Source organism: Vigna unguiculata, chromosome 9 (genome assembly GCF_037176805.1).
Source record: "Vigna unguiculata cultivar grain cowpea cultivar isolate G323 ecotype 2 chromosome 9, ASM3717680v1, whole genome shotgun sequence".
NCBI classification, from domain to species: Eukaryota; Viridiplantae; Streptophyta; class Magnoliopsida; order Fabales; family Fabaceae; genus Vigna; species Vigna unguiculata.
In genome coordinates, this window is record NC_140800.1 from 6,991,356 (window position 1) to 7,010,959 (window position 19,604).

The following is a 19,604-nucleotide window of genomic DNA, read 5'->3' on the forward strand; positions in this document are numbered from 1 at the left end:
AGATGTTAATTCATCATAGGTAGGTAGTTTTATTCATGAGGTTTTAACTATGTAGAGGCATATGCTCGTGCCTCTTATCTTACACTTAGATGCATCATACTCTCTTCTTGAAGTATTACAAAAAACTTCAAATTTCCTTTGTTGACGAGAAATGATTAGCATTGGCGAAATGGTGAATCTTTCCTTCAACTTGGAGAAACTTCATTCACATCTCTCATCCTATGTGAAAGATTGTCCTTGCTTAGTGAGTGTGGTTAAAGATAAAGCTAGTTGGGAAAAATCCTTAATAAATTTCATTTAATACCTTCCCAAACTTATAAAAGCTCTTAGTGTGGGAAATGGTTTTAGGTCTCTTTCATTCCAATACAACACTCACCTTATCTGGTTCTAAAAACACTCACCTAATTCTTGAGTATAAATTCATCTTGTGATTGAGTATTTTTTGGATCGCAATCACTTCTAACAAAAATTGAGTATTATTTGAAATTCAAACACTCTTGACTAAGAACACAAATTTTATAAGGGTTAAATATGTTTTTGGTCCCTTAACTTTTAGTCAATTTTGGAATTAGTCCATTTCAAAATTTTAGACCAATTTAGTCTTTCATTTTTTGAAATACGTGAATTTAGTCATTTTAATCATATTTTGTTAGGTTTATTTGATGTTTCATACATTTCATGATTGTATTTGAGTTGTTTATAATGCTTGACACATTTTTGCTTAAATGTTAAGTCAAATATTATTATAAAACACCTTTAAAACGTCAAATAAACTTAACAAAATTTGATTAAAATGACTAAATCCACGTATTTCGAAATATGAAGAACTAAATTGGTCCAATGTTTCGAAATTGACTAATTTCAAAGTTGAATAAAAATTAAGAGACCAAAAACCTATTTAACCTATTTTATAAAATATTTGATATAAAGGTCCACGATTTTTGTTCACTAGAAAGAAAAGTAACGTCTTATGATTAATACAAAGATTATCACTTTTCTATATCGCTAAATGATGATAAACAAAAGTTTTTATAGAGCTTGGAGCACAAAAATTTAGCAACGTTTCAATACTTTGAATATGACTTTTTCTCCTGTTTTTCTTCTAGAAAGAAAAATTTATATATGGTGAAAAATAAAGAGTAATATTGCCAATATTTTTTGACCATCGATTAACTTCAGCTTAAAAAAAAAATCTTTTTCCGTCTGGTAATGCGTGAACATATAGTTGTATTGACTGTGCACTAGGCATGCGGTAAATGCTTATATTTTATTTAAGTAATATATCGATAGTTGACGTAATAATTATTTAAATTAAATGATAATAATAATAGTTAATTAAAAATATTTAACATTTTATGTTAACCTAATTTCAAAATAGTAATTACTTATTATTGTTACTCATAATTATATTTCACAACATAATACTCATAAATTTAAATTAAATATTATTAATCATTCATCATGACCGCTTCAGTCCTATTAAAATCTATTTATAAAATTTCAGAACTTTATTTATAATTTTTTAAAATATGAAAAATATATTAAATATTATGGTTGATAATATGAAATAATATTATTTAAAACTATCAAATTTAGATAGGGCATTTTGTTGTATTAACTTGGTACTCACCAAAAATAATTTCTCCTTCTCTACTCTCCTAATATCATTTACCCTTTTGAAAGCTAAACCAAGCTCTCCTCTGTGCTTGATCGTGACGGCCGGAACCCGCTCGCCTCCGCTCTGCTCCGCCAGTACACCCGTGAGAACCTCCGCTCCACCGTCACCCGTGCCGTGAGAAACTCACCTCACATTCGCGTGCTCTCTGTGAGTGATTGTGCCTCTTCTAGGGTTTTTCAAGGGCATTTTTTTTTTCTTTTGCGAATTTAAGAAACCAGATATTCTTTTTCTCTTTCATGGAATCAATCAAATTAATATTATTCTTCTGTAATTTTTTTTTATATATTTATCTGGGTGATGTATGCTTAATGTTAGTGAGTGGCATATTGCATCAGCATATAGTCGTCTAAATCAAATGTTTGCACTTTGATCATAATTGAGCACACCCTAACACGTTTTGCTTGCCGAATTAACTGTTCCTTCCCTCACCAGAAAAGAATTACGGTTTTCAGTACATAATTGTAAGAATTTGTTAAACTGCAGTGTAATACTCAAGCTTGTGTGCCCATCGATGACACTTTCACTTTCAGTCCAAGCGTCCATGTCATGATTCTTGATAATTTGAAAGAGAAAAATATAACTTATGGTAGCATAACAGCCACCATAATTCTTTCTTGACAGCATTTGCCTTAAAAGGATGTGTCTGGTGTAAAATTTATGGTAACATAACAAGGCCCTGTCTGGTATTCTAATGACAGGGTATGATCATGTACTCAAATTTCTTTGCACAAATCACACTCATACGTTTAATTTAATTTTCACCACTATGATCAATTTCGTATCACAAATCACACTGTTGATTACAATCCATTATCAATAAGTTAAATGATACACTATCTGACTACCCTTAAGTGGAGATCTTGGCAATGAAAATGCTCAAGTTTATTCATTTGCGAGACTCTGAATCTTTATAATCTTAGATTTTGAATTCTCAAACTTGCAGAGTTTTAACTTGATTTAGTTTTCCATTGTTCTTACCAAATAATATTAATTTGATTGATTCAACCTCACAGGGGAGAGAAGCAGTGAATGTGTGGTTACATTATTTGGTGATTTCTGCTCTTGATTCTGATTCTTGGATTTGTTCTGCACTCTTCGCTGTTCTCACAATCTTATATTCCGGATTAGATTTCTCAATCTTTATCCCTTTATTTTTATTCAGTTCAATCTCAAAATATGCCTCCTTTTACTGTTATTGTCTGCTTTGCTTAATGGGATATTAATTATGCAACATAATCAGGATAAACTTTTACCTACCAAGCTCCTAAAAACACAAAGTAATCTTTTTAAAAATATCCACTGCTGTGATACCTGCAGGTATAAAATTATTTGAATAATTTTCAAACTGAAATGTAGCATGTAACAGGGTATTTTTTACGGGTGTCTGTCTATTGACTATCCGTCTCTACCTGTTGTCATCCACAACTGCTGGGAGGGCATGGTTTGAGCAATGTCTGATAAATTATAATAGGGAGTGTTCTTACTTCACCCTTAGTTTGAGATTTGATGAATATGTGTTTTGCATTGTAGAAAGAACAAAGAGGAGAAAATGAACAAGGATAAGATCTTCAAGTTAGCAAAAGGGTTCAGGGGTAGAGCCAAGAATTGCATAAGGATTGCAAGGGAGAGAGTGGAGAAGGCCTTGCAATATTCTTATAGAGATCGTCGTAACAAAAAGAGGGACATGCGTTCTCTTTGGATCCAAAGGATCAATGCTGGTACCCGTGTACATGGGGTATGTCTTCTCGCTTCTTTTCTTCTCTTACAAATCCATAATCTTTCTCAATTTTATAGTTGACCAAGAAATTCAGTGTTAAGTTTTCAAACTTTCATTGCTAAGTGTGTGTTTGATTTTGGTTGAGAAAGAGCCTAAAATATGCTGATTATAGAGAAATAGTTATTACTGTTGCGCTTGCATGTTTGGGGATTGTGTTATCAGAAAACTAAACATTGTCAGCCGTTTTGCTAATTCTTATACATAACACATGTGTACGCATATAACTCTAACACCTTCTCCAGTTGAATCTTCTGCCAGAGCTTGTAATATCAGGATGTTTTCACACATAGACGTCTAACTTTTGCAACAGTTCCACTTGAAAGCTCTGGAAGCAAAACCTTTGTTTTATATAGTTAAACTGTTGCTTCCTTAAATAGGCTGCATGAAAAATATAATGATTGCCGTATTAATTTTGCTTTGTTGTGATGTTACCTATTAGAATAATTCTTTGCTATAGCATTGTCTGCAAACATAGGACTGGCTTCTCTGCTCTCGAGTTTTGTGTTTGCTTTTCTCTTGTTGGTCGTATTTTATATATGAAGTAACTTTCTATGAGTCTTCTCTTTCCCCAATCATGTCATATATATCCAGCATCTCTAGACCGAGCAACTGCTACTGCTCTCTTGTCAATTGGTTTTAGTTAAAAGCTCAGGATGATGTGAGCTTTGTCTGATGATTAATGGGATCAATGAATTTATGTTCCGCTAATACTTTATTTATTAAGGAAGCATAGGAGGATGCACGGGATGAACAAATCATTCAGAGATGGATTTTGTCTCTTTTGTATGATAGGAGTATGCCATGGAAATGAAAGTGTTCTTTGGTGTAAAATAGCTCGCTTGTTAGACAGATTGGATTATTTGGTGAACTTGCATCTGAACCTTATTCGCTGTAGTAAATGGCAACCTTTATTGTGCATTAATACCTTTATTTAGAGTTTATATTTGCATGTCATGATGAGGTATTTAATCTTCTGCCAATTTCTTTGCTGAACATTTTTTCCTTTATTTGCCAGGTCAATTATGGGAACTTTATGCATGGGCTGATGAAGGAGAATATCCAACTTAACAGAAAAGTTCTGTCAGAGTTATCTATGCATGAACCCTATAGCTTCAAGTCTTTGGTTGATATATCGCGAAATGCATTTCCAGGAAACAAGAATGTTGTGATTCCTCCTAGAAAGGTCGCCTTTTAGGGGTCATGACATGACACTTTAGCAAACATTTAGTGGTCGTTTATGTTAGATTCCTTAACAAATTTTGAGGAGTTCGGGTTTCGTACGCTATCTTTTCAATTTTATATGTCTGTAATTCACGAAGACATTATTATTGAATACTCTTTATCTGTATGATCTTCCTCCTTCGCTACCCCTTTTCAATGTCAGAAATGTTGGGACAATAATAAGCCTTAATCCCAAGTACGGTGCATTTTGCTTCCATTGGCCTCTACCAAAAATTAAGATTTTTTAGTACATGTGTCTCCAAGGTTTTTGTTTCCTCTTAGAACTGTTCCTTGAATCTGTAAGTTGAAAAACCACAGCTATTTTTTGTTTCATCTCGATCCTTAGCAATGTCACTATAATTTGATTATCTGAACACATTAGAATGTTAAATTCATAAGACAAGATCATCAAGATATCACAGTAAATTTTATTTTAAATTTCTGTGCTAAGCGGAGTTTGTCTAATGTTTTCATTACACATACAGTACAGATTTGATGATTCACTCTTCGAAAACTATTACGAAAATATTACTTTCTTTTCTCATTTTATTTTACGATTATAAAAATTTACATTCTTTTAATAATTATAGTCTCCTTAAAAATAGGTTGTGAGGTTATAAAAACATTATTTTAAAGGAGAAATTGAACAGTTACACATGCAGGCCTTATCAAATGAATATAAACAGTTACACTTGTCCAATGCTGCCCATTAACAAGTATACAAATTGTGTAAAGATAAGAAGGTCATAGAAATAGATAAAATAGAATGTGAAGAAGTGAAAATTGAGAATGAATGGTGCATTCAAACACCAAAGAATAGATCTGCAAATTTTGTTTAGACACTATTATATAAAGAATAAGCAAACCCTTATAGCAAGGAACAATCTCAAGTTCTCGTCTTAATTTACACATTAGATGTGTGTTTTGGAGAAGGCACATAGCTCACATCACCGAGCATACAAGCAAAGTATTCTTTGGAGAAACAATGTGTTATTTTCTCCTTCTCTTGCATAGGACAACTAAGAAAAGTCCTCAACATAGTTAAATCAATCTTTGCACGAAAAGGAAGAACTAGGTTCCAAGAAAACATATATAGCTAGCTGCTCTCAATGTGTATATAATCAACATAACTTCACATTTCTTTCACCAAGGGAAGAAACAAAGATACGTACACTGCAAAATAAGAGAAAAAGAAGAAACAAAGGTGAGAATGTCGTTAGATGAAAGGACAAATGCACAAGCAGCTGCTGAACCTGTTCATGAAGATTTTATACCACCCTCCGATTGGGATCGCCAGCAAAATAGTGACACGCTGATTCTTATGCTTCCAGGTTCAGTTCCCTTAGTTTATGCCTTATATATTTACTTAAAAATGTTACTCAAATTAATTCCATCGATTAAACTCATTTTCTGATAATACTAACGAAGTTATCATATTAGAATCATCACGATTTTATTTTTAAAAGACACTTCAGAATATGAAAAGAAAAAGTTGTAATTAAATTATGATTGGTCTTCACTCTTAAACGATATAAAAGTATTGGATGTTCTGAATCAAGTTCCAATCGAGAATATCTCAAATACGATGATCGATCTTAACGATATTATTTTAATGGACTTGAGGTTGACGTCATAATATTGACTGTGTTTGTAAAGGCAAAATTTCTCTTAATCCTCAATTGTGTTGTTCTAATCATTCAATATTCTTATATGGCATATGCATAGAGAGGACAATTTAAATACAACTTTATCTTTCCATGTTTAATATATTCTGCAATGACAAAATTATAATGAAAATTTCATCCTTCAACGCGAAAAATAATTTGAATGTAATATTAATCCTAACAAATTTATCTCGATACACACGAGAACTTCGACAAAAAAAAGAAACATAATATAAAAACGAAAAGGAAAAGTAAATTTTCTTTGTAGGTGTACAGAAAAAATTCTATGAAATTAAATAATTAATGTGTATGTATGTATGTTTGATATAACAGGGTTTAGAAAAGAGCAATTGCGGGTTCAAGTGTCCTCTAACCGTGTCCTAAGGGTGAGTGGTGAAAGAAAGATCAGTGAGAACAAGTGGCGTAGATTTCGCAAGGAAGAACCCCTTTCTGATTCTCATGACACCAGTGGAATCAGTGCCAAGTTTGAAGCTGGAATGCTATACGTAAAGCTTCCCAAAGTCATGAAACCACCGTCGTCATCACCACCACCATCATCACCACCACCACCCCCACCACCGTCACCAACACAACAAAAACCTTCAAAGCCCCACCAACCAACAAGTACAATAACCGATGATAATCACAAACCAGATGCTACTCAACAACAACATCATGATGAAAAAGACTCAAAAGAAGACACAACTGAAGAATCCAAGATTGAGGAACAACAACCACTACCACCACCACGACCACCTCAAGAACATGAAGACTCTCAAGTGATGCTGCAAAGGGAGATGAGCAAAGCAGAAACCGGAGACAAAAGCAGAAGTTATGAAGAAATGCATGAAACGACACAAACGACAGTGAAGGAGCAAAAGGAAGGTGATGAAGATTCTGAAAAGAAGGTGGCACAATCACAAATAAAAACAGATGATGATGAGAAAGATATGAGGGAAGTTATAGGTTCTAATAAGGCTGAAGGAACTGGTCTTGAAGGGTTAAGTAGGATTGGTGTAGCGAAGATGAACATAAGGCTAGAGAAGATTTCTGACATGGTTTTGGAGGTTAAAAAGCAGAATAAAGTAGCCAACTTAGTTGTTCTTGTCTTTCTTGTGTTGCTTATTGGACTCTACGTAAAGAGTGTGGTCAAGTCATCTTTTGCAGGACCCAGAAACCAAGAACTTTAATCAATTGCTTCATTTTGTGGGGTTTCTGTGTCAACATGCATGAAGGCCATGAGATTATAATTAATTGATTGTGATCTTAAGTTCTTATAAATAGATTGTGATCTTAAGTTCTTATAATTACTTTTTGTATATTTCTTCCTTTTATCATGTTCCTTATTATCCAATGTTGAATCTTATAAGAAAAAAAAAATCCAATGTTGAATTTTGAACTTGCACAGTCGGAAGAATTCTAGGCTAATGTCACAGTCAGCCGACTAACCCGATGAGTTTGGATATAAAGTTTGAAGCTTTAAATAAATGATTTCACTGTTTTTTTTCAAACATAATAATATTTTTATTTTGATCTAACTTTTTTTATTGACTTTTAATCTACTATTCTAATTATTTTTAAATTATCACATCACTAAAAAAAACTAAAATAAATAACTAAAAGGTACTAAAGGATGATTGAAGTGATAGGTTAAAAATGGATTAAAAAAATAAATCAAAATATCATTTTTTTTAATATGTGTAAGCAACCTAAATCATGATTAGACAACAAATAAAAAAAAGATAAATAAATATAGAGTTGGAGTTATCTTAAGATAAATAAATATAGAGTTGGAGTTATCTCGTAGCTCCATGCACCTCAATTGTTGAAGCTTGAACGGTCTACACTTCCATGGCTTCAATGCTCCACACGTCCTTGCTCAAAGTTTAGAAAGAAAGTGGTTCGTCCTTGTTGCATAGTGTGTCTCGGAGAATGAGGTAAATGGGTATGAGTTTTGTTGTTTTTGACATTGTTGTTGTTGAGATTTAAGTTAATGTGTATGTGCCTATGCATGGGGGGTTACGTGCATGGGATTAATTTTTCGCGTTTTCTGTCTAGTCTGTTACTTCTATTCTCGGTGTATATAAACATCACAATTTTCATACTTCAGTAATATGAGAAAGTCTTCATTCTCTATCGGTAGCTCTCCCATTTACATGGTATCAAGAGCTCTTTACGGTCCAAGGACGTGAGTTGTGTGTGCCTGCGACCAAATCAGACGTGTGTAGTGCAATGTAGTGATAGTGCATTCTTCCAGCAAAGTGGAAGGAGTGGTGTCTTGGTTTGTAATCAAGAAAGGTTCATGTGCATTCTTGATCCGGTTCGTGGTGTAGCATGGCCGATATGGGTGGGATGATACAAGGGGGTCTACCTATCTTTGATGGTAGCATGTTCAAAGACTGGAAGATTAAGATGAATGCGATCTTCATCTTTCAAGATGTGGCTCAAGTTGTTGAGCATGGTGTTTCACCACCGGGTGCGAAGGCTACTGATGATGATAAGAAGGCTTACAAGATTCAACACAAGTTAGATGGCAAGGCAAGGTACTTGATCTATCAATATGTTAGCTCACCGATCTTTAATAGGATTTCCATGGCGGGCACAACCAAAGAAGCGTGGGATATCTTGGTGGCTACGTATGGTGCGGGGGATAAACATAAGAAAGTAAAGCTGCTGGCTCTACGAAGACAATTTGAGTTCCTCATCATGGAAGAAAGTGACTCGGTGGTTGGGTTCCTCAACAAGATTCAAGAACTTGTTAACGACATGCATTCTTGCGGTGACAAAGTGTCTGAACAACATATCGTGAACAAGGTTTTGCGGTCACTTCCTCCAAGATTCGATCATCTTGTAATTACCATTGAAGAGACGAAAAATTTGGATGCACTAACCTTCTAGGAGCTGCAACATTCGCTCGAAGCCTACGAGTTGTGCATGTCTGAGCGGAGATCCTATCAAGAGCATGTTCTTCATGCAAGAACAAATGGAAAGCAGAAAAGAGATTCCAAGAAAGGAACTAAGATAAAGAAGAAGGGAGAGTCAGATGAGTATAAGAACAAAGACCAGAAACAAAATTCTAGAGAAGATAAGGAGAAGAAGTATGACAAGAAAAAAGTCAAGTGTTATAACTGCCAAAAGTTCGGGCATTATGCATGAGACTGCTGGGATGGTGACGAAGCCAAGAACAGACCAAAGAAGAATGTGCGAGTTCATCTTGCAGAGGAAGAAAATTTTGATGAAAAGACTGTCATGTTGATGGTTGAGACAGATGCGAAGCTCAACGGTGAAAATTTGTGGTACTTGGACTCTGGGTGCTCCACGCACATGATCGGGAAGAAAGATTGGTTCGTGCAAATAAGTGATGTAAGTCAAGAAAATATACATTTCGCAGATAATAGTTCCTTCACAGCAAAAGGAACTGGTAGAGTTGTGTTGCGAAGTGATGGCAAGGACGTGATAATTGAAAATGTTCTATATGTGCCCGGGTTGAAATCAAACCTTCTGAGCTTGGGCCAGTTGATGCAAAGAGGTTTCAAGATGACGCTTGAAGATAAATCCTTATGTGTCTTTGATCAAACCCAGAAGCTGGTTATATATGCTGGTCTTTCCTCCAATCGGACCTTTCAGGTTAAGATGGATGCATTGAAGCACCAATGTTTTGCTGTTGTCAGTGACAAGTGCGAATGGTTGTGGCATCTCAAGTTTGGACATCTTAACTTTCAGGACTTGAGAGAACTTGGACAAAAGAAAATGGTAGTTGGTATTCCTCATATGTGTGTTCTAGACGAAGTATGTAGAGAGTGTATGGAGTGCAAGCAAACGCGAAAAAAATTCAATAAAGAGGTATCTTCGAAAACTTCGGAGAAACTTGAGCTAATACATTCAGATATTTGCGGTCCATTGCCGGTTGAAACACATGGGGGCAACAAGTACTTTATTACTTTTACAGATGATTATACGAGAACGTTATGGGTGTATTGCTTGCGAAAGAAGAGTGAAGCGTTTGAAATGTTTGTGCGGTTCAAGTCACTAGTTGAAAATCAATGTGGCAAGCAGTTGAAGAGGTTTCGTGTTGATAATAGGGGAGAATTCAACTCTCTTGAATTCAAGAATTTTTGTGCTGAAAATGGAATAGCTCATGAGGCAACACCACCATACACGTCGCATCATAATGGTACTGCAGAAAGGAGGAATCAGACGCTACTTAACATGGTAAGGTGCATGCTTAAAAGCAAGGGTGTTCCAAAATATCTTTGGGGAGAAGCGGTTTCAACTGTTGCCTATGTTTTGAATCGCTCACCAACAAAGAAGCTTGATGGTATAACACCAGAGGAAGCCTGGTCTGGTTAGAAACCAGATGTAACTCATATGAGAGTTTTTGGCTCTCTTTGTTATCACTGCATTCTAGATTAAACACGTAACAAACTTGATGACAAAGGTGAGATGGCAGTCTTGATTGGCTATCACGTAACAGGCGGCTATAAATTGTTTGATCCAAACTCTCGAAAGGTAATCATATGCAGAGATGTGGTGGTTGACGAAGGCTCGTGTTGGAACTGGCAGGAAACGAGACAATAAACTCAATCAGGTACAACACCAACAATTTCACTAACTGATGATGTTGTAGGTGATGTCACAATGCAGCAGGAGCCTCATGAAAAAACTAGAAGATCACAGCGAGTTACTCAGCCACCTACACGCTTCAAAGATTATGAAGTTTTCAATGATCTAGCGGTAACAGAGAATGGAAATTTTGTGCATTTCGCCCTGATAGTTGAGGAAGATTAGATAGAATTCTATGATGCTATTTGAGACACTCATTGGGTGCGAGCCATGGAGGAAGAGATTGAAGCCATAGAGAAAAACAAGACGTGGACACTGGTTGAACCACCACCAGACAGAAGACCAATCTCTTTGATATGGGTCTATAAAATAAAAGCAAATCCTAAGGGTGAAATTGTGAGGTACAAGGCGAGATTGGTCGCCAAAGGATTCCTCTAGAAAACAGGAGTAGACTATGGAGAAATCTATGTTCATGTGGCTCGACTGGAGACTGTTAGAATCATTGTAGCAATGACAACGTGGAAGGGTTGGTCCTTGCACCAACTAGACATGAAATCTACCTTCTTGAATGGCTATTTGGAGGAGGAAATATATGTAACACAACCATTGGGTTTCATAGTCAAAGGAGAAGAGCACAAGGTATACATGCTTAATAAGGCACTCTACGGGCTTAAACAATCTCCTAGAGCTTGTAACCATCAGATCAATTAGTTCTTGGAGAAGATTGGTTTTGTGAGATATGTTTCCGAACAAGGGGTGTACACCAAGTGCTGGAAAGACTAAGACAAAGAAGAGAAAATAATAGTATGTCTTTATGTGGATGATATGTTGTTGACTGGGAGCAAGCCAGAAGCAATTGCAGAGTTTAAGTCTTAAATGCATAGTGAATTTGAGATGAGTGATTTGAGAAGACTCAACTACTTCCTAAGCATTGAGTTTCAGTTCACAAAAGCTGGAACTATTATGCATCAGATGAAGTACTCACGTGATCTTCTCAGCAGGTTCGGGATGAAGGATTGCAATGTTGCAGTAACTCCAACGGAAATGGGTCTGAGATTATAAATGGGCACTGAGGAGGAAGATGTTGATCACACAAATTTTCAAAGAATCATTGGGAGTCTGAGATACTTGTGTAACACCATACTCGATTTGAGCTATGGTGTTGGCATTGTTAGCAGACATATGCAAAGCCTGAAAGTTAGCCATATGAATGCTGTGAAACGTATCTTACACTATTTGCGTGGAATGTGTAATCTTGGTATAATGTTTCCATACAAGAAGCCATTGGATGAGATGAAGTTTGTGGGATTTGCAGATGCAAATTGGTGTGGTGACAGGGAAGACAGAAAAAGCACTGCAGGTCACAAATTTTACTGTGGCGAAGGACCAGTGTCCTGGAATTCAGTCAAGGAACTCGTGGTGGCTCTCTCCTCTTGTGAAGCAGAGTATATAGCTGCTGCACATGTTGCGTGTCAAGCAGCATGGCTTAGGATGCTATTGAAGGAGATGAATGCAGAATTTGTCCAACCACCAACACTATTTGTTGATAATAAGTCTGCAATAGACTTAGCTAAACACCCATCAGCTCATGGAAAAAGCAAACATATAGAGATGATGTTTCATTTTTTGAGAGAGCAGGTTAATGACAAGAAGCTTGAAGTAGAGCACTGCAGCACAAAAGATTTGAGTGTAGATATCTTTACAAAGCCTTTGAGGCTGCTAGATTTTGTAAACTCAGAGAGTCTTTGGGAATTGTTCGGTTTTAACTTATGGAGGCATGTTGAGATTTAAGTCAATGTGTATGGGCCTATGCATGGGGCATGGTTACGTGCATGGGATTAATTTTTCGCATTTTCTGTTTAGTCTGTTACTTTTATTCTCAGTGTATATAAATATCACAGTTTTCATACTTTAATAATATGAGAAAGTCTTCATTCTCTATTAGTAGCTCTCCCATTTACAGTTGCTAACTGAAGTGTATTCATGGAAAGGGATTTCTCTTATAAGATTTTTTTTTCCAGATTATGAATACATATCAAATGTTGAATGAGATTTTGAATCTGAAAACATACAATCAGGTATGCTTCTGGATCTGACTTTAGTCCAACATATTGAATAATTCAAAATACATTACAAATGGGGACGTCCTACACCACATGCATACAATTGTTGGGAGGAGTGTCTTGACCAAGAGAGGTGCTTGGAGCTGCTTTTGTTTGGGGAAGATCCTCGACAAGACCAAATCTATAAGTGAGTCAGTTCGACTGATACGGGTTCACTCACCATGAGTTAGGTTAAAAATGAGTGAGTTCAGCTCGACTCTTTTTCTGGTAAGCCGAAAATTTACAACTCAACTCAGCCTATTACGGGTTAGTGGGTTAAGTAGGTTGACTCATTAACCCATATCAAAGATATCAATAAATGTAGAAAAAAAACTATGAAATCAGGATTTCTTTTTTTGATTCAAAGATAAAAAATACGTTTTTTAAAAAATAAGTTGATTCTGAGTTAAGTGAGCCCAAACCGTTTTCACTCATGACTGAAAAAATATTCAATTTCTCAATTCGGTCCAACTTAAATTCGTGACGAGACTGGTTGACTCACGAATTTGGTCCGTTTTGACATGTCTACTTATGAGGTGAAAACAAGGCCTTTAGAAACTTAGTCTACGGTGATTGTGAGTCTTTTAGAACATGAAAATTTTTTAATGGAGAGAAAGAGCAATGAAATTAGGGAGTTTAAAGGTTACAATAGTAAAAAAAAAAACAAGGTGATTTTTTTGGGAAATGCCAAAACAAAAAACAGGATGAATCCATCTTTAAAGTCTTCTCACCATTGATGGAAGAGATCGAGGTGCAAAGGAACACATTGAGAAGAAGCAAAAGGTAAACTAATTTTAAGTTTTTTGTTTTATTAAATTTTCCATTAAGGGTAATGAGGTAATGTCAATAAAACTATAGGGGTGTAAGAAGAAATCATGGAGGTGTAGGGGAATGAATATAAAAACATATTGGGCCTACTAGACCATAAAAAGAAATATGTGTAAAAAGAAAAAAAAAGGATGGTATATATGTAAAAATGAGTTGGGCTTTTAACAACATAAAAATAAGGTGTAAAAACCAAAGCAAATGTGGTGTAAAATGATAAAGTTCCCACAAATCATAATGAACTGATTCAAACAAACTACTTGCAATATGCTCACTTGATAAAAAATTCTTTTTTGTTTAGTACAAGGACAAACATCACATTCTATTATTATTACTTTTACTAAAGTGACTCACATGGGGATGAAATTTAACATCTTGTATGACGAGTGACCCAAATGTCTATATGATTGATCAATTGACAAATCTTTGTTAAATATTAATGCATGTACCTTTCGAATGCTTTGAACAAAAAAAGTCCATTCATTTGTTCACCTGTTTCAATCAATGTCGTTGTCTTTGGATCCTACATTACACACAATGTATGATTGAATTGAACAATACAATTGGAGACATCAATTAATTGTGATATAGAGATTAATTTGCAAGTTAATCAAGGCATAAAAAGGACATTATCAAAGTGCAAAGCACTGTCTAAAATCACGCTGTCCTCCTTCGTATATGTGACAATTTACCCCATTCGACAATCCTACCTGATTGTGTTGTAATCATTTTCAACAATAAATTTCTTGATGATGTGAGACTTCTTATTATGAAGATAGTCCTTGATTTTGGAAACACTCAAATATAAGAAGTTGTTGTCGTTGCTCAGTGATGTCAAATATTCATGTTGGCTCAATTGGATTTGAAAGAGCATGAATCTAACCATCGTCATTATTTCTACATGATATCTTGCATTTTGAAAAGAAGAATAAAATCCTATAAATTTTCTAGGTTTTTATACCATGATAAGCTTTATATCAAGAAAATTTATTTTTCTTTATTTATCAAATATATATATATATATATATATATATATATATATATATATATATATATATTACAAGATTCTAAATAAGGTAAAATTACATAATTATAATTAAATATGTTAAGAATATATTTCTTATGCAATAATAAAATGAATAATAATAATAATGATAATATAATAAATTGTAAATGTAAGTCTTTTTCTTTTTTTATACTATTTTTTGTATTCCTAAAATGCTTTGTACATAAAACTCTTTGTATATTTTATTATTGTTGTTTAAGTGTTTGAAATCATTATAACGTGACTTTGAAAAAAGTCACTATAAATATTAAAATGACGAGATATTTGTATTATTTTACAAAATATTAAGAAGTAATTTCATGTGATTTAACATCAGGTTAAATAAATTTTGAGCAACTCTAAAATTAATCGATAGTAAATTTTTTCAGTCCTTTTTATTTGAATAATTTAATAATTATATGAAATTAGCCTTATGTAATATTGTTAAAACATTTCAATAAGATGATTATATGTCAATAATATTTACTTAAGGTTGGCAAAATGACTTTCAACCAAATTTATATTTTTATTAACTTTTGATGTAAAAAGCCCTTATTGTTTTTTTTTCTCAAAATATTAGTTTTTAAACTAACACAAATTTGTTTGATGTTTTATTATTTAATACACGTGACATACATAATAACACGTTAAATTTTTTTAAGTTATAGATTTCTCCCACCAAAACATGATAAAAAGAAGAAAAACAAAACATTAACTAATATAATAGATGATTTTCCTCATCAGATTGCACATCTATTTTTCTAGATTCTTCTAGTTTGGAAACCCAAAGGGAAATTCCCATTTCATCACAAAGAAACTAAACATTGCAGTTTCTAAACCCAAAACAGAAGGGTAATATCGTCAACATAGAAATATTTCCCTTAAACCCTAACCCCCAACATTTTGTTTTCTTTGTGTCCAAGCAAATTTTCCCTTCTTCATTTCCTCAGTTTTCAACTCAAAAATCACTTTCTCTCTTCAATCCCAATTCGGATCTCTGCTCAATCCGTTTTCTTCGGCCATGTTCTTCCACAGGGTCTTGTCCCGTTCCTCTGCAACCCTTTGTCGAAGCTTCACCCTCTCTGTTTCACGGAATTCCCAACCTTTCTCCAATCACTTTCATTCTCTCCTTCACCCATCACCCAACAAGGTAACCCTATTCTAAAAACCTGAACAGAATTTTCTTTTTTTGCTAATTTTAGTATTGGGGTTTAAGTAGGGTTTTAGGGTTTATTGAAAACATTACAGTTTTGGCATTTTGTATTCCATGTGTGAGTTGAGTTTATCATCATGATATTTGGCAATGAGTTATTGTGTAGATTTTGTAATTGTTCTATTTTGTTCCTTACAATTATGTGTTCAGGAGATTTTGCTTTGGCTAAGTATTCTCATCATGTGATATTTCTGATGTTTCAGCTTATTCCAGTTCAAGCTACTTTGCGGAATCCACTGAATTCATCCTTGACTTCGAGATTCGGAGTTTCTTCTTCGGCCTCTTCTGAACCTGCCAGCAATGACCCTGTAAAGGCATGTGAGGAAGCAAAGGTGACTGATCAGTCTGAAGAAGCCAAAGCTGCTGATGAAACCAAAGAATCAGGTTTCGTTTCGAAATCTCGGTCTTAAGCTTGATTGGTCGAAATAAATATTTGAAGTTTTGAATGAACTGCGTTTTCTGCTTCAGATGTAGAGAGTGAATGTGATCAATCCAGGGATGATTTAGTAAAGCTTGTTGCTGAGAAGGAACAGCTTTTGAAGTTGAAACACAAGGAGATTGCGGAAATGCAGGACAAAGTTCTGCGAACTTATGCGGAGATGGAGAATGTCATGGGCAGAACAAGGCGTGAAGCAGAAAATTCGAAAAAATTTGCTATACAGGTCTTGACTTTTGACCTTTTTTAAATTCGAAAAAATTTGCTATACAAGTCTTGACCTCTTGGTACTCGCTCTTCAATTTTTTGCTGAGTGGCTTTAGTGTGATGTAGAATTTTGCGAAGAGTCTACTAGATGTTGCTGACAATTTGGGAAGAGCTTCCTCTGTTGTAAAGGAGAGTTTTTCAAAAATTGAATCTCCTAAGGAGTCTTCGGAAGCAGCGCAACTCCTGAAAACACTTCTTGAAGGCGTTGAAATGACTGAGAAACAACTTGCAGAGGTAGGTAGACTGTTATACTCTATGGCTTTGTTGTTTATTTGCAATAGTCCTAGCTAACATAATGTATTTTCTCAGTGTAAAGTTGTTTTACCTCTTGTTGCAGTGTTCCACATTTAGATGGGTTTCTGGGTACATAAGGTTCATTGGGTTGGGTCTGTTTGAAAAGGGTTTTGGAAAGTTGATATACCAGGAATAGGAAGTGGACTTTGGCTTAAGTTGGTGACTGTCAAGCTGTCAGGGTGTTATCTTCACTTTCTAGGATTGATATTGGTTTTAGAGAATCTTAAAGGAAAAATTAACTCTGGTACTTTGGTTTTGGTGGGTTGAATCGTCCATATAGTCTGCAAGGGAAGTAGCCTGGCTCTAGAGAAAATCGAAGAAGACAATAGAAGAGATTAGAAGAAAACTAGGGAATCAAACCTAGGGTCTGATTGTGCAAGCACCTTCTAGAAGATACAAATTTGCTGTGAATTTTAATAACTAATCATTCTGTTTTTTATAAAGCGTTTTCAATTAGACATCCTTCAAGCATTACGATAAGAATTCTAATCTTATGTCCCTTGTATTTAAGATTTAAGAGAAGCTTGGACACAAATTAAGAACACATTAAAATCCAGTTTAAGCCTGAGTCCAAAAAAGACCAGTACAAGAAAAGTGAATGCATAGTTAGGCTAATACATAAGTAACAGTCATGTAGTGATTGATGGAATATTAAAATCAATCCCTACAATAGGTCCGTGTTTCGATTAGAGTTGTCTAGAGTGGTTCATTTGGGAGCGAAGTTGGAATAGAGTTCATTACAGTGGTTGGTAAGGGAGTGAAGTGAAACTAAGTTAATCGTTTTTATATATTTTGCTTGACTTGATGTGCTCCTAGAAATAGTTCCAGTGTGTAATCTTGTTCATTTTGGTTGACAATCTATTGCTTATAGGTACTGAAAAAACATGGTGTAGAAAAATATGATCCTACAAATGAGCCATTTGATCCACACAGGCACAATGCCATCTTCCAAATCCCTCATGCTACCAAGGCCCCTGGCACTGTTGGAGTTGTTCTAAAGGTATTCTATATACTTGTTTGTTGTAGTACTATGGTTTTTTCCCAGTGTCAACATTTTTTTTTTTTTTCAAAATTGTGTTGTATTTGGAAAACCTTTTCGAACTCGAAAACTATACGAAGCTAGGTTGACGTGTTTCATTATTAATGATTCGCTTTTTGTTTATTGTATTTGCCATACTAATTATTTCCATCAATGTTTATCAAAGGTCTCAAGAGGTTTTGTATTTATGCTTGAGTCCTTGATAGAAAGGGTGTGTTGGAGATATCACTTTGACTGGAGATATCACTTTTACTTATAAGATTGTACGATTACCTATATTACCAAAGTTTAAGTCTATAGTGTTACTTGCTATTCAGCTGTCATCAAATCACTTGCAAATATTAAGTTTCAAATTCAAGATGTTCACTCTTCTGTGTAAGGAAGTATGTTGAAAATCTCACATTAATTAAAGATAAAAAATAATTATAGTATATAACCGAATGCAAACTTCATCTTTCATGTAAGTTTGATGATAGTGAGTTGGATTTAAAATCCACTTTTTGAGAGTTTGGAATAAATGTGGTCTTGTTCTTAGGTTTGCTTGACGGTTCATTCATAAATACTCAAACAATACCACCATTAGTAATTTCCTTTGTTTGCATCCCTTACCATCAATCCTAACAAGGCTTAACCCCCGGTCACTTTTACAGGCTGGATATATGCTCTATGATCGTGTTCTTCGTCCGGCAGAAGTTGGTGTAACTCAAGAAGTAGATGATAACAAAGCAACTGAGTGATGATGGCATGAAGGAAAGCCTGATAGTGAGTTCTTGTTGAATACCATTCAATGTTTTTTTTTTCTATATGCTTCTATTGTTCGAAGTCTTATTTTTTTAATAACAAAAATACCATGTACGATGAGCTTAATTCCATGAGATTTTGATAGTATGCATGCTATTTGCATGTTCATTATAGTAACATCTTTTGTAACCTCTCAATACCCGCACTGAGTTCAGGAGTTTTAGTACCTTTTTTCAATCATAATTTTACAAGGGTGAAATTGTAAGACTTTGGTGCCTGAAGGTTAATTTTCACATGCAGCTGCTCCCTTCCCCCATTTTTGTCCATTTATTGAGTTCTGTATGGTTTTCTACATATCATTATATCTAATGAATACTTGGGTCAGTAATTACAATTCTTGGTCAGTTAAAAGATTTTTTTTACTGTCATCAAATAATAGATGGTTAGGTATGCATCGCAGTCCAGGTTCTTTGCTGAGATTTTGGTGGTGTTGTAGAATCTTTAAAATATACTTATGTTAGTATATTAAATTTTTTTTAATATATTTTAAAGCATAAAAATTAGTATTCTTCAGGCTCTTTTGATACTCAAAACTCATTCAAATTCGCATGCATGGTGTGGTTGCCAATTTTTTTCAATTATTTTAGAAGTCATAATTAAAATGATTTTAATTGGTTGATGCAAATAATTTGTATTGAGAGTATATATTGAAATTATGATTATTTTTAGTTTGTGCTTT

The 19,604-nt window shown here is 34.5% G+C and overlaps 4 protein-coding genes across 5 annotated transcripts; all 4 read left to right on the plus strand.

The window, feature by feature from the left end:
* The first annotated feature begins 1,611 nt into the window (after positions 1-1,611).
* On the plus strand, positions 1,612-4,891 carry LOC114162137 (Ribosomal protein L20). 2 transcript variants are annotated; one of them, XM_028045924.2, is made up of 4 exons: positions 1,624-1,825; positions 3,045-3,130; positions 3,209-3,413; positions 4,471-4,891. In XM_028045924.2, the coding sequence occupies exons 3-4, from the start codon at positions 3,228-3,230 to the stop codon at positions 4,648-4,650; spliced, it is 366 nt and encodes a 121-aa protein (XP_027901725.1). In that variant the 5' UTR covers positions 1,624-1,825; positions 3,045-3,130; positions 3,209-3,227; the 3' UTR covers positions 4,651-4,891. The 2 variants fall into 2 exon arrangements, with proteins under 2 accessions (XP_027901724.1, XP_027901725.1); XM_028045923.1 differs by lacking the exon at positions 3,045-3,130 and having other exon boundaries at positions 1,612-1,825.
* Positions 4,892-5,769: 878 nt separating this feature from the next.
* LOC114164356 (uncharacterized) lies at positions 5,770-7,745 on the plus strand. Its single transcript, XM_028048994.2, has 2 exons — positions 5,770-6,007; positions 6,674-7,745. The coding sequence occupies exons 1-2, from the start codon at positions 5,887-5,889 to the stop codon at positions 7,528-7,530; spliced, it is 978 nt and encodes a 325-aa protein (XP_027904795.1). The 5' UTR covers positions 5,770-5,886; the 3' UTR covers positions 7,531-7,745.
* Positions 7,746-11,965: 4,220 nt separating this feature from the next.
* LOC146883485 (secreted RxLR effector protein 161-like) lies at positions 11,966-12,694 on the plus strand. The gene has a single exon (XM_085666381.1). The coding sequence runs from the start codon at positions 11,966-11,968 to the stop codon at positions 12,692-12,694; it is 729 nt and encodes a 242-aa protein (XP_085522507.1).
* Positions 12,695-15,761: 3,067 nt separating this feature from the next.
* LOC114196325 (grpE protein homolog 1, mitochondrial-like) lies at positions 15,762-19,191 on the plus strand. The gene is made up of 6 exons (XM_028086935.1): positions 15,762-16,025; positions 16,292-16,472; positions 16,557-16,750; positions 16,858-17,025; positions 17,957-18,085; positions 18,775-19,191. The coding sequence occupies exons 1-6, from the start codon at positions 15,897-15,899 to the stop codon at positions 18,859-18,861; spliced, it is 888 nt and encodes a 295-aa protein (XP_027942736.1). The 5' UTR covers positions 15,762-15,896; the 3' UTR covers positions 18,862-19,191.
* The last annotated feature ends 413 nt before the right edge of the window (positions 19,192-19,604 follow it).

Excerpts from the sequence above, each read along its gene's own strand:
- LOC114164356 (XM_028048994.2), top strand. The coding sequence starts at position 5,887 with ATGTCGTTAGATGAAAGGACAAATGCACAAGCAGCTGCTGAACCTGTT. Across the intron at positions 6,008-6,673 it reads GCTGATTCTTATGCTTCCAG|GGTTTAGAAAAGAGCAATTG; the intron begins GTTCAGTTCCCT and ends TTGATATAACAG.
- LOC146883485 (XM_085666381.1), top strand. The coding sequence starts at position 11,966 with ATGGGCACTGAGGAGGAAGATGTTGATCACACAAATTTTCAAAGAATC.
- LOC114162137 (XM_028045923.1), top strand. The coding sequence starts at position 3,228 with ATGAACAAGGATAAGATCTTCAAGTTAGCAAAAGGGTTCAGGGGTAGA. Across the intron at positions 3,414-4,470 it reads CTGGTACCCGTGTACATGGG|GTCAATTATGGGAACTTTAT; the intron begins GTATGTCTTCTC and ends TTTATTTGCCAG.
- LOC114196325 (XM_028086935.1), top strand. The coding sequence starts at position 15,897 with ATGTTCTTCCACAGGGTCTTGTCCCGTTCCTCTGCAACCCTTTGTCGA. Across the intron at positions 16,473-16,556 it reads TGATGAAACCAAAGAATCAG|ATGTAGAGAGTGAATGTGAT; the intron begins GTTTCGTTTCGA and ends TTTCTGCTTCAG. Across the intron at positions 17,026-17,956 it reads CTGAGAAACAACTTGCAGAG|GTACTGAAAAAACATGGTGT; the intron begins GTAGGTAGACTG and ends TATTGCTTATAG.